The following is a 12212-nucleotide window of genomic DNA, read 5'->3' as shown; positions in this document are numbered from 1 at the left end:
AATATTTTTGGGTGGCAAGAACGGAATCTTCATTTACATTATTTGTTATATAATTGTGATACCAATTTTTGCGTTAAGAACTCCAGAATGAATGAAATTTATCTGCCGAGGTTCCACTGTAAATGTAAATAATGTAATAAATGTAAATAATGTCCTTTCCACAACAGTTTATAGTCACGTGGAATCCTGCAACCAAGAGCTCCTGAGGAACTCATAGAGCAGACTTAACGCTATTACAGACTTAACGCTCATTCCTTCCTGCTGAAAACTGGCCATTACATGTTATGACAGTTCACACCACAGCACTCTTCTTCATTCTCACTTCTCATTGCTCAGAAGTAGAAAATGGGTCAGAAGATTCATTTTGTGTTCCAGCTTCCAGGTTTCTAATAATGCGCTTGTTACTATAGAAATATGTTTTCATTTCTATAGTAACAAACTCGCACAGGAAACCGTTCCAACACGGAAGTCTGCAGGATGGACGGCTTTATACTTTCCTCTTATTAACTTTGAGTGTAAAGTAGATCCACTGGTCAGACAGTGACTTTATAGCTTCTTTAAACTACATTATTATACACTAACTAACTAGTTTCTTCCATGTTCCACAGAATAAAATGGAACAATATAACGTGATAAAGAGAATGAGGTGTTTTTATTTAATTATTTATTAAAAGTGTTAATATTATCCTGTTAATTGATGTGGGTTAAGAGAAATAAAGCGCTGTGGGATGTTTTAGGAAATCATCAACTTCAGCATGGACGTGCATCACCCCGCTCCACTGTGCTTTATTCCTTACAAAATACATAATAGCACTGATATAATGCCACATTATGTAACTGTTTATGTAACTGTTTTGGTAAAAGAAAGAGAAATGAAAGAAGTAGTATTATTCAGCCTGTGGCTAAAACATGGTCTTCTTACACTCCCGTGAGTCGCCCTGAAAAGCCCGAAATAGTATCTTACAAAATATAAAGCCAGGGCTGGTGGGTCAGATCGGACATTAGGTTATGAGTTAATAGCCTTTATTTCTCACATATCCCCTCCTTGGGGGTTGGGGTCAGAGGACAGGGTCAACCATGATGCAGCACCCTTGGAGCAGGGTGGGTTGGGGGCCTTGCTCAAGAGCCCAACGGTGGCAGCTTGGCAGTGCTGGGGCTTTAACCCCGATCTTCCAATCAACAACCCAGAGCCAACCCATATGATGTCACCGATTTCGAGACTTAGAGTCCGTGATGCTTCTCACCAGTTGACATTCTGATCATTTTGAGTCACTCATGTACGTAGTAGTGAACACGTGCAGAGCCCTAATCTGTCTCATTTCCTCTGGCTGTGTTGTGCAGATCTACCCTGACCCCGAGCTGGAGCAGCAGATCCTGGCTCTAGCTATCCGCTGTATCCACAGTGAGGAAGGCTGTCGCTGGACCGGCCAGATGAAGCAGCTGCAGGTCAGTTCACTCTTACATATTCCCCTTTTTTATCTTATTTTCTTTCTTTTTTAACTGTGCTTATGAATTATTGTCATTTGAGATAAAGTGTGTTGATTTAGTTCACTTTGTTTATAAAAACCTAATACATTTGCAGCAAGATTGTGTTCCTCCCCAGTCCAAAGACATGCTTTATAGCTCACTGGCATCTCTAAATTGTCCAGTGTGTATGTGAGTGTGTGTGAGAGTGAGTGTGTGTGAGACTGAGCCCTGCGATAGACTGGCATCTTGTCCAGGACATCCCCTGCCTTGTGTTCTCAGTCTGGTGGGATAGACTGTAGGTTCCCCGTGACCCAGTAGGATAAGTGGTGTATAATATGGATGGATGGATGGATGGAGGATGGATAGATGTTTCTGCTCGTCTATCTGTTTCAGCTCCTGCTTCTAATTTGACCTCTATTTGCCTGTGTAATAGCGCTCCATGTGCCTCAAAAAATCAGCACCAGTGTTTTATGAGACTGAAACTGATGGAAGTGATGTATTTGCCTTGCTTTCTCCAACAGAGCCATTTCTCTACCTGTGCATTCAACGTGATCCCGTGCCCTAACCGCTGCAGCGTCAAGCTGACACGCCGCGACCTGCCCGAGCACCTGCAGCACGACTGCCCCAAGCGCAAGGTCAAATGCGAGTTCTGCGGCAGCGAGTTCACTGGCGAGGCCTTCGAGGTAATCACCTTACAGCAATTAAGAAACAGGATTGTTGTCGTTCGGTGGGTGAAGATTGGCTCAGTGAAACCTCGAGTCTTTAGCTCCAGTAAGAGCAACTTTTTCTCTGAGTGCTTTCACATCTACCCTCACCTCGTTTAGTATGGATCAAAACTGTTCTTTGTTTTGGACTAAACCAGTTGGTCCGCCTAACACTGGGGGTGACAGACCTCATCCAGATATTTCTTTATACCGAAATGACAGGAAAGGGAATAAACCTTGTATCACTGGTGTAAAGCTTGATATATCAACAATCATCTTGTCAACTAAAATGAAAAACCGAGCATGGAATTTGTTTCTGGGTTTATTTAAACTCTGTGGGATTAGACAGTGATCAGACAGTGAATTAGACGCCTGAGCAATAGGATGCTGATTTCAGTGAACATATTTCACGATGCACAGTTACACCCCTGTTCTTATTTCGGGCTCTTAGTATCTTATTAAACGTTTCAGCGTAACAAACTGGAGGGCAAGTTTAGTAAAAACATGGTCTAGTGACATGTGAAATCTTTCTGTGGTTGGGTTTATAGTTTAGAGCTTCAATTAAAACCTGATGACACGTCTGAAGATTTTTTTCTTCTTCTTTTGACTCTTTCTCATGTCTTTTTGATGTTTTTTTTCTCTCCTAGAATCACCAGGGCATTTGTCCCCAGGAGAGTGTGTACTGCGAGAACAAGTGTGGAGCGAGGATGATGAGGAGACTCCTGGCCCAGCACACCATGTCCGAGTGTCCCAAACGCACACAGCCGTGCAAGTACTGCGGCAAAGAGTTCGTCTACGACACCATCCAGGTGAGCTTCATGACGTAACTGGGAACCGCCTCCGAGTGATGAGTGAAGTTGTGTCTCTAATCTGACATGGCTTTTCTTTTTACAAGACATTTCTCAGGTGATTAAGATGGAGAGGTGGCGCAATGTGTATATGTTTGTGTGTTAGTGAATGAACAGTGGGGTCTCAGTGGGGGTAGGAATAAGGACGAAGGATCCTGGGATGGGGGGAGGCCTGTGACTATATGAACAGGGGCATTCATGGTGGAGCTGAGTTTGGTGCCAATGAGTCACAGCTTGAGCTGGAACAGTCTCTACGCCTGACACCTGCATCACACACACACTCCTCTGTTCACACACACACACACACACACACACACACATTACTCTCTCTCACACACACACACACACACACACACATACATTACTCTCACACAAACTCACCTAATAACTCTCTGGTGCTTTCGTCTTCATTATACCACAGCACTCTGAAAACTCTCGACTCAAATCAGTCAGGAGCTGTTGATTAATTTTCCACATCAGCAACTCACATCTGCGAAGCAAACCACTGCACATATATATCACTGCATTCGTATTAATAATCACTTCTACAGTGACATTTCCTTCACTGAGATTTCCTGATGCACACATTTTAAAGCTAAAATATCATCAACAAATAAAAATGTGTCATTCTGAAAGAGGGGTTTTGTTTAATTTTTAGGGAAAGTTCAAGTGTCGTGTTTTCCGACATCCGAAAAGCTCCTTGACTGAGGCCTTGACAAGCTGCTTATGTCCTGTTTACTTAAAGAGACTGAAAAAAATGACAAACCTGCTGCAGAGGTTTATAATAAAGAGCTAACAGAAACGTGTTTCATGGATGTTCCTCACAGCAGATGTAACTATAAATGGATAGCAAGTATAAGTGTCATTCTTTAATAAATAAAACATGTCATTTTTGGAAATGTTCAGTGGTATAAGAGGAATAAAGTACTTCAGAATTCAGCGTGTTTTATTCCTGACCTAAATAATCAGATCAGATTGCAATGTAATACTTTTTATGCTATCCGTGGGTGAAATTGTGATTAACATCATAGCAAGTCACACTGAATACATATGCTATTAAACATGTACTGAATCCTCACTTGTTTTGCTTCCTCACCCTACTATTGCAGAATGAATATTCAGACTCATGTGCTCTGCCTTCTTCTTCACAGAATCATCAGTACCACTGCCCACGTTTCCCAGTCCAGTGCCCGAACCAGTGTGGTGCCCCCAATATCGCTCGTGAAGATCTCGCAACCCATGTGAAGGAAAGCTGCGGCAGTGCTTTAGTGCTCTGTCCCTTTAAAGAAGCTGGATGCAAACATCGAGTGAGTCTCACCTCCCTTTATGACCTTAGCTAACTTTTAGTCCATTTCGGACACTACAGGGATTTGGGATGTTGCCTGAATGATTAAAAACCACAAGAACACAGCTGCCTCCGTAACTCTGTAACTGACTACACAAGAAGTAGACGTAGAACACCGAGCAGTGAAGGCAAAGTGACTCAACATTACCTGACTCAACATTACCTTCCTAGCACTGAAGAGAAAACACCCATGAGATAATTCTACACAACATGCACATTTATAAAGATGCTTTACAGAACTGCAGTCCTTAGCTCTGAAGTTAATGCTCTTCATGCCTCTACCTGCATACCGCTCAGCGCTGTCTGCTGTACTGCCCTGTCGTCATGTCCAAACTCACATCTACATTCATTTCTTTTCATTTCTTAAATCCCTAAAGGCTTATTAAGCTTTTATATCCTCAGTTCAGCATCTCATGGCTTCATTCGTTTGTGCACACAGTTAAATGTCATCTCACTGTATAGAGATACAGGGCAGAATGATGTCCAGATGCTGCTGAGTAATAGACTGGAAAACCATATTATTCACTTCTGCTAAATTAACAGTGATTAATGTGTTGTCTCAGATTAGATTATTTCACTGCTTGCAGTCTTCTGGTTCATGTGTTAGTCATTTTAATCTTTTTACATTTTTTTTGTGTCTGTCTTGTGTATTGTATTACATTTGGCAGCTCGTGTGAAATTTATGACACGTCTGTCAATGGTGTGATGAGCCAAATGTTTCTTGTCTGTCTCGCTTGATTGTCAGCCATTTTCTGTGCACCTGTGGCTTTTTCTTTCACTAGCTCCACTCTTTGCACTACGCTTTTTGACTAGCCACAGGGTGTTTGCATGCCCAGAAAATAGAATTAAGCAGTTGTATATGTGGAGAGTGAATTCCTATCAGACCTACACATTAGAGTAACTCTTGCACTTCACTTTCTTGCTCTTTCTGGCCCAAAGAGTTCTGCTTTTTACTCTTTTTACTCTACGTCCACTGACGAATGCTCTCTCACTTCTAGTGCCCGAAGCTGGTGATTGGCCGACACCTAGAGGAAACCACCAAATCCCACCTGACCATGATGTGCAACCTGGTAGGCCGTCAACGGCAAGAGATCGCAGAGCTGCGGCGTGATCTGGAGGAGCTGTCAGTGAGCCATGATGGCGTACTCATCTGGAAGCTGAACGACTACTCGCGCAAGTTGCAGGAGGCCAAAATGCACAGCAACCACGAGTTCTTTAGTCCGCCCTTTTACACGCACCGCTATGGCTACAAGCTGCAGGCATCCGCGTTCCTCAACGGTAACGGTAGTGGCGAAGGTTCACATCTCTCCGTCTACATCCGCGTACTGCCTGGCGAATATGACAACCTTCTTGAGTGGCCCTTTTCCTACAAGGTCACATTTTCCATTCTGGACCAGAGTGACCCGTCACTCTCCAAACCGCAGCACATCACTGAGACGTTCAACCCGGACCCTAACTGGAAGAACTTCCAGAAACCCAGTGGCAGCCGCAGCTCACTGGACGAAAGCGCGCTAGGCTTTGGCTACCCCAAGTTCGTCTCGCACGAGGAGATCCGCAAGAGGAACTACATTCGTGACAATGCTATCTTCCTGAAGGCCTCCATCGAGATCCCACAAAAGATCATGGCTTGAGAGCTGAAAGCTTTGAAATCTCAGACCAGCGCGTTACTGACTTCATGTGTAGACCACCTAATGTTCCTCCACCTGAAGTACGCTGAAGGAAGAACCTTTAGATTTAGAGTTCATCTATCCGATCTGGTGAAGCTTAGGAAAGTTCATGTTTTGCTCCACAAAACCAGCATGTTATATTTGTTTGGTTTTTTTTTTATAGGTCTGGTTTTCAGTGCTTTTTCCATGCAACACAAGCCTCTGGACTTTCAACAGTGCCTAGAATTTTTCAGTTAAAGTTTTCTTTAACAAAAATGTGATTTTTACGACACCTTATAGTGGGGTGTAAAAGGTTGTACAGTATGTAGCCTTTGCACTTTGAGAATGTTCGAATGCTCTGTCGGAAACAATGCACCACTGTTCGAAATACACAGCAGGTGACAAAACCCATGGGGTCTGGCGTAGGAATTCCGTGTACATACTCAAGCTTGCCTTTTGTTTACACACTCTGTCCCGGTCAACAGAAACTCAGCAGCAGGGTCAGTGGCACGCACTTTTCTTATTTACATAGTTTGTAGTTAACTAACAGCAGCTGTGAAGTGAACATGCCTGACTTGGTTATCTGCTGTCTTTTAAGGTCTTTCCAGGCTCAGCTTTTAGTTCAGTACATCGTGCCAGAGTGTAGCGTTGAATTTTACTCTTCAGAGATATTTCTGATGCGCTGCAATTGTGATATCTTCCCGAGTGTACGGAGAACGCATTAATGGAACAACTTGTTTACATGCTAGGACTGTAAGTGTACTAGAAACTAGCAGTGAACGCTTGACATCGCATACCGCATACTCTGTACTGTAACCTGCATTTATAAAACCTGAGTGTTTTTCTTTCCAGAGAGCAGACCATCATGTGGAAACGAAATTCTGTTGTGTGAATGAAATGTGAGGGGAAAAAACTCATCCTTAGTGTGTTGGAAACCTGGAGATGAAACCTCCACACTTTCTACCCTTCTCTTTGTCTTACTCTGCTGGTCTCTGGCAGCTAAGAGAGAGAGAGAGAGTGAGAGAGTACAAGGGACTCCAAAGTATGTTGGTGCCTCAAATGGATGAGCGCTCCATTTTGCCTTCGCAGCTTGCAAATGTCTGAGGAAGATAAGTTTTGTGCAGTCCGGCAGCCGGTTCTCAGACTGCAGACCTGGAGGGTTTGGTCCGTAATATGTGAATACTAATGAAAGACGTACGAATGCACCAATTTGTACATTGGCTTTCTCATGTTCCTGCTCTTCATGAAAAGTCCTGATTACACCACACTGTTATACCAGCTCTAATGTTGTCAAAATAACATTGAGAAAATGTGGGGGGAAAAGTTTTTGCAAGATTTCTGTATTTTACAATGTATTTCAAAACATTTTATACAACACTTTTGGAGTGACAAACAAGGGAGCAGTTCTTTGGACATTTTTTGACCCTTCCTCCCTTCCTTCCTTTCAGTTTCTCTGAAATTTGCTCCGTTGTGTTCCCGGTCTGCATCGGATTTTTTTTTGTTGTTGTATTCTGTACTTGTCTGTACTTTAAGTTCTTAAAAAGTATTTATTTTAAGCCACTGCATAGGCTCGATATGCACACTGGTGCAAATGTTTTACATGGTAATTAATGATTGCTTGTCATTTTTCCCCTTGAAATAAAACCATGACTGTAGCAACTGTGTGTGTGTGTGTGTGTGTGTGTGTGGCCTTGTGTCTGGGTGTGTTATTGTGTGGTCATTGCCTTAGGGATAATTTACAGAAAATACTCTGCTGTGTTTAGGGCTGCACGAGTTTCTGTCACGTGGTAATTTGATGGCCCACTATTTATATGTCTGTCTATTACAAATATTTACTGTTCACACGTGTCACTTCCTACTTGGTTTCGTCTACACAGCAAACACTGCATACCTGCTGCACCAGACAACGCAATGACTTTGAATACAAGGAAGTTCTTGAAGCAACGTTTTGTCTCCTATTTATAATGAGCTTACTGTGTTTCACAAAAAAAAAAACTACAGTCAGTCTATTCAGTTGCATAGATTCTTGTTTTGTGAAATTCTTCGGGTCAGCGTTTTGCTGCGGTGGCTGCCTTTCCACATTTTCCCTGCATGAGAATTCTTATTCTGGCTTTACTTCATACCCACCTGTGCCAGGCACTCATGATGGTCCACATGCCAAGTCTTTTTTCCTCCCAACAACCACTAGCAAAGTAGCATCACACACTACAGATCCTTCATCAGATCCAAACGTCCCTCCCTCTTTCCTTCAAAAGCCCTGAGAGATGCAGGGAGAGGAAATGAGGCAGACACGTGCTCCACTTTGATGTTCTTCCAGTGTGGGGTTTCTTCGGCACCATGAATGTGAGGGGTTTTACAGACCAGGGGGAGGAAATACTTCCTCAGATTTCCCCCCAGGAGAAAAGCCACTGCTCTGTTTAAAGTGTCCAAAGCAGACTTTTTCGGCTTAACTAAAGCATAGTCTCTGAATGGTGTGCTGAAACTTCTGAGGAACAGCTAGGAATTAAGTGCAAATTCATGTTTACAAGAGAAAGATGACTCTGAGAGTAATTCATGTTAGTAAGCCTCTCCCTGAGCGGTCTCACTTTTGCAGAGCCTTAAAATGTTGCATAGTTATTTAAAGCTACATGTAATAATCCAAAGGCAGAGCAAAGTTTCCTGGCGTGGCGGCTTTGTGCTCCTCTGTGGCAGAAAAAAATAGTAACCTCTAATTATACATTATCGTATGTGTTTCCCAGCGGGAGTGAGGGAATCGTATGTGGCTCCTGTTTTCAGCTTTACATTCATTGGCTGAATCCCACACAGCTCCATACTCCCTGTGTACGTTCATCACATATGGTAGGGACTATTACACTCTATGTGGTGTATTAACATGCTTCTTTTATTTTCTCACAATAGTTAAGTCACCAACATTCCCTCACACACCCTCTTTGTCCCTCATAGGTAAGGGTATGTGAGGAAAACCCTAGGCAGATGGGAATTTTCCCACGGATAAGGGCTCTGAGGGACGTGTGCTGTAGAGACAAGCACAGTGGACTTTGTTTCTTCATACTCACTTCAAAAGCTGTGTGTATTTGTAGTGGTGCCATGCTGCTGTCTGTCACGTCTAAAGTTAAACAAAGCATACGCTGGGATCAGGGTCAGAGAGGGAGAGAGAGAGAGAGAGAGAGAGAGATAGAGAGAAATCTGCTGACTCACTCTTCTCTCCCACAGATTACTGAAATCCTTATCAACACCAGAGCAAATGTCCAGTTCTTTAAAGACCTTTTCTTACCAATACAGTCACAGTGTTTTTTCTAAGCACCTCCTGCTACTAAAACATTATTGCCCCAATGCCTCAGTGTCTATCCTGCTAAAACTACAGACCCTAGCTTTAAATGTTTGATGTGAGAGCACTTAACTTCTTGTTTTACTTGAGACAATCTATATTTCTTTCTCTGCTGACTCACATGAACTCCACACAAATTGGTTTGCAATTTATACACCTTCTTACAACCTTCATTTCATGTATATTATATAATAATATTGTATTATTCCTAAAGCCAGAGGTGACAGTGGCAAATAAAAACTCCCTGAGGACAATATGAGGAAGAATCCTGACTCATCCTCATCCGAGTGGACTGAAAATCGTTACAGAATACACCGAGATTGTAGTTCTTTTTCAGTTTCAGCTTCGGGACTTTGATGGTTGCAATCTCATTAACGTCCATGTTTACACACTTCTGTGTAATTTTCAGTAAAATATAGTCACTGGTTTGGAAAAAGCACCGATCTTTACATGTTGTTAAAGAGATTAGTTTCATTGGCAGCAATATTCTTGCATGTTTGCCAACATGCCAAAGAGCATTGATTGGTCATTTTTAATGGCTTCTTTGCCTTCCTGAAAGTTGGTCTTTAGTTATGTTTTGTAAAAAAAGGCTTAGGGTCTGACCTCTTAGCTCAAGTAAATCTAAGTTCCCCGGCGTTGGTTTGTATGGCTAATGTTTCTGGAGCTCTTTTTTTTACCCTGAGGTGGGATAAACAGTACAGTGTGTTGAGTATGAACCTATTGTGAGACCTGAGATTTATTATTACAGCAGATCTTACAGAGTAAAGTCCACATGATTAAATTAAATTCAGTTCAGTTTTAATTGTATAGCACTTTTAACAACGGACAAATGACCACAAAGATTTAAATTTAGATGTATCCCTAATGAGTGAACCGGAGATGATGGCTGGCCAGGAAAAACTCCCTGAGACGATACGAGGAAGAAACCTTGAGAGGAAGCAAAATGAAAAGGAAACGCTCCTCATCTGGGTGACACTGGAGAGTGTGATTATAAATCATGTCTTTTATATTTTTGAGCAGTATATAAGTATGAGTATGGAGGTGAGATAACCTTATCACTTACACATAATCTTAACCTTGTGCTGGTGATTGTAATGGAATGCTAAGATAGTTGTGAGTAGATTAAAATGAACCGTGTACATTGGCATTCTCAGATGGAAAGCTTCCTGCCGTATGAATGATTTTCCACATTCCTCCTCCACCCTTTTCTTTGACTCACATGCTTGGAGAGCCAGTATTTAGCATGCCTGTGAGACTTCCCTCCAGTTTATGAGTCACCAAACATCAAACCAGGAAACTAAGAACACCACTGTTTCAAGGCTGTGGACAATCACCAGGTATGATACTATCCATAACACCAGCTTAACAGGAAATATATTTAAGGTAATGCTTTCAGCATAATGACAGAGACACTAGCTGTAGATAATATGATGTCCCAGATCATTAAGCTCGCCTCTGCTTTTCTGCAGCCACCTCGCTGTGCTCCCTGCTGAGTGAACACTATAAAGTGCACTCTCACTCTCACTCTCACTCCAGCGGCGCTCTAGCCCTCGTGAACGCGCCTTTCCATACTAAACAGAAAGCTATTTTTCTCAAGCCAGGAAAGTGTGGCTCGGCGCAGCGCACATGTGAGGTCAGCAAGGACAGTTTTTGCCCTTTGAGCAGTGAATTATGGCCCAATGAGGAGATGAAAAATGGAGCTATATTCAGAGTAAACAGAAACAGTGTGGCTGGCCTCCATGGCTCACATCACATTCCTGTTTGCTTTTGTGGCTGGGTTTGTCCCAGCTTTTGTGCGCTGTCTAAGCCGTGTACACATGCAGAGCTATTTCAATGTATACAGCTATTATAATGAGTCACATTTTAGATAAATAGGTCTAATTTCAACACCGATAATGAAGGAATGTGTAAAACGTAGTCATTTAGTTCTTTTTCAGTTTCAGCATTTATTCAAACTCTTTTCTAGCCACAAACCTCAGGACTTTGATGGTTGCAATCTCATTAACGTCCATGTTTACACACTTCTGTGTAATTTTCAGCAAAATATAGTCACTGGTTTGGAAAAAGCACCAATCTTTAAATGTTGTTAAAGAGATTAGTTTGAAACTGTTTCCCATCATGCCAAAGAGACTTGATTGGTCATTTTTAATGGCTTCTTTGCTTTCATGAAAATTGGTCTTTGGCTATGTTTCGTAACAAAAGCTAGAGATCTAATCTCTTACCTCAACTGAGTCTAAAGTGCTGGTTTGTATTGCTAATATTTCTGGAGGAAAATATAGATTTTTTTTTATTATTTTCTGCTATGGAGTGACAACATTGCTGCTGAGACTGAGAGAGACTTCTATAGTCATGATAAGGTGAAAATGGATATGCAAGTTGAGAAGACAAGAGATATCAGAAACCTTCACTGGATCCCAGAGTCACTCCACCAACAAGAGGTAAAGCATAACCCTCCATCTGACTGCCATGTGACAGCCATGAAAATGGCATTAAGCTGCATATTATGGACAGGCATTTGCCTGTGATTTTTGTCTAGAGATAGCACTCTCGGCCTCTATTTTTAAATACATTAGATTTTGTGGGCTAACACTGATGTCATGGGGACCTGAGAGAGAATTTCTCACAGCTTGCTATATTTGCTGTTTCCCTAAAATAGCTACAGTGGTTTTTACTCGTACAATCATGTGATTTTTCTTACAAGAAAGAAAAAAAAACCCAAAACCAAAGCTCTACTTTCTGAAGTTCACATAGGTCAGGGTTTTTGGTAACTGGATTTTTTCAGCAGCTGACCAATAGTCAGAAATTCTCATGAGAATTATAATAAAAACCAATTATTCATTTAATGTGTTTAATGTTTTAGACTCTTTGGACTCA

At 41.9% G+C, this 12212-nt stretch overlaps 1 protein-coding gene and 1 long non-coding RNA gene across 2 annotated transcripts in view; both read left to right on the top strand.

The window, feature by feature from the left end:
- The window catches only part of traf4a (tnf receptor-associated factor 4a), a 29729-nt gene extending 22057 nt beyond the window's left edge, over positions 1-7672 (top strand). The window contains exons 3-7 of the mRNA XM_058414026.1: positions 1342-1446; positions 1989-2150; positions 2819-2980; positions 4171-4326; positions 5363-7672. Of these exons, the coding sequence (XP_058270009.1) occupies positions 1342-1446; positions 1989-2150; positions 2819-2980; positions 4171-4326; positions 5363-5995 (1218 nt within the window). The 3' untranslated portion in view covers positions 5996-7672. The remainder of the gene's footprint in view (positions 1-1341; positions 1447-1988; positions 2151-2818; positions 2981-4170; positions 4327-5362) is intronic.
- Positions 7673-10574: 2902 nt separating this feature from the next.
- The window catches only part of LOC131368235 (uncharacterized), a 2033-nt gene continuing 395 nt past the window's right edge, over positions 10575-12212 (top strand). The window contains exons 1-2 of the long non-coding RNA XR_009207022.1: positions 10575-10675; positions 11647-11776. This is a non-coding gene — a long non-coding RNA (uncharacterized LOC131368235). The remainder of the gene's footprint in view (positions 10676-11646; positions 11777-12212) is intronic.

Source organism: Hemibagrus wyckioides, linkage group LG17 (assembly GCF_019097595.1).
Source record: "Hemibagrus wyckioides isolate EC202008001 linkage group LG17, SWU_Hwy_1.0, whole genome shotgun sequence".
Classification (NCBI taxonomy): Eukaryota; Metazoa; Chordata; class Actinopteri; order Siluriformes; family Bagridae; genus Hemibagrus; species Hemibagrus wyckioides.
The sequence above is the reverse complement of the archived record's forward strand: the minus strand, read 5'-3'. Positions and strand labels throughout refer to the sequence as shown.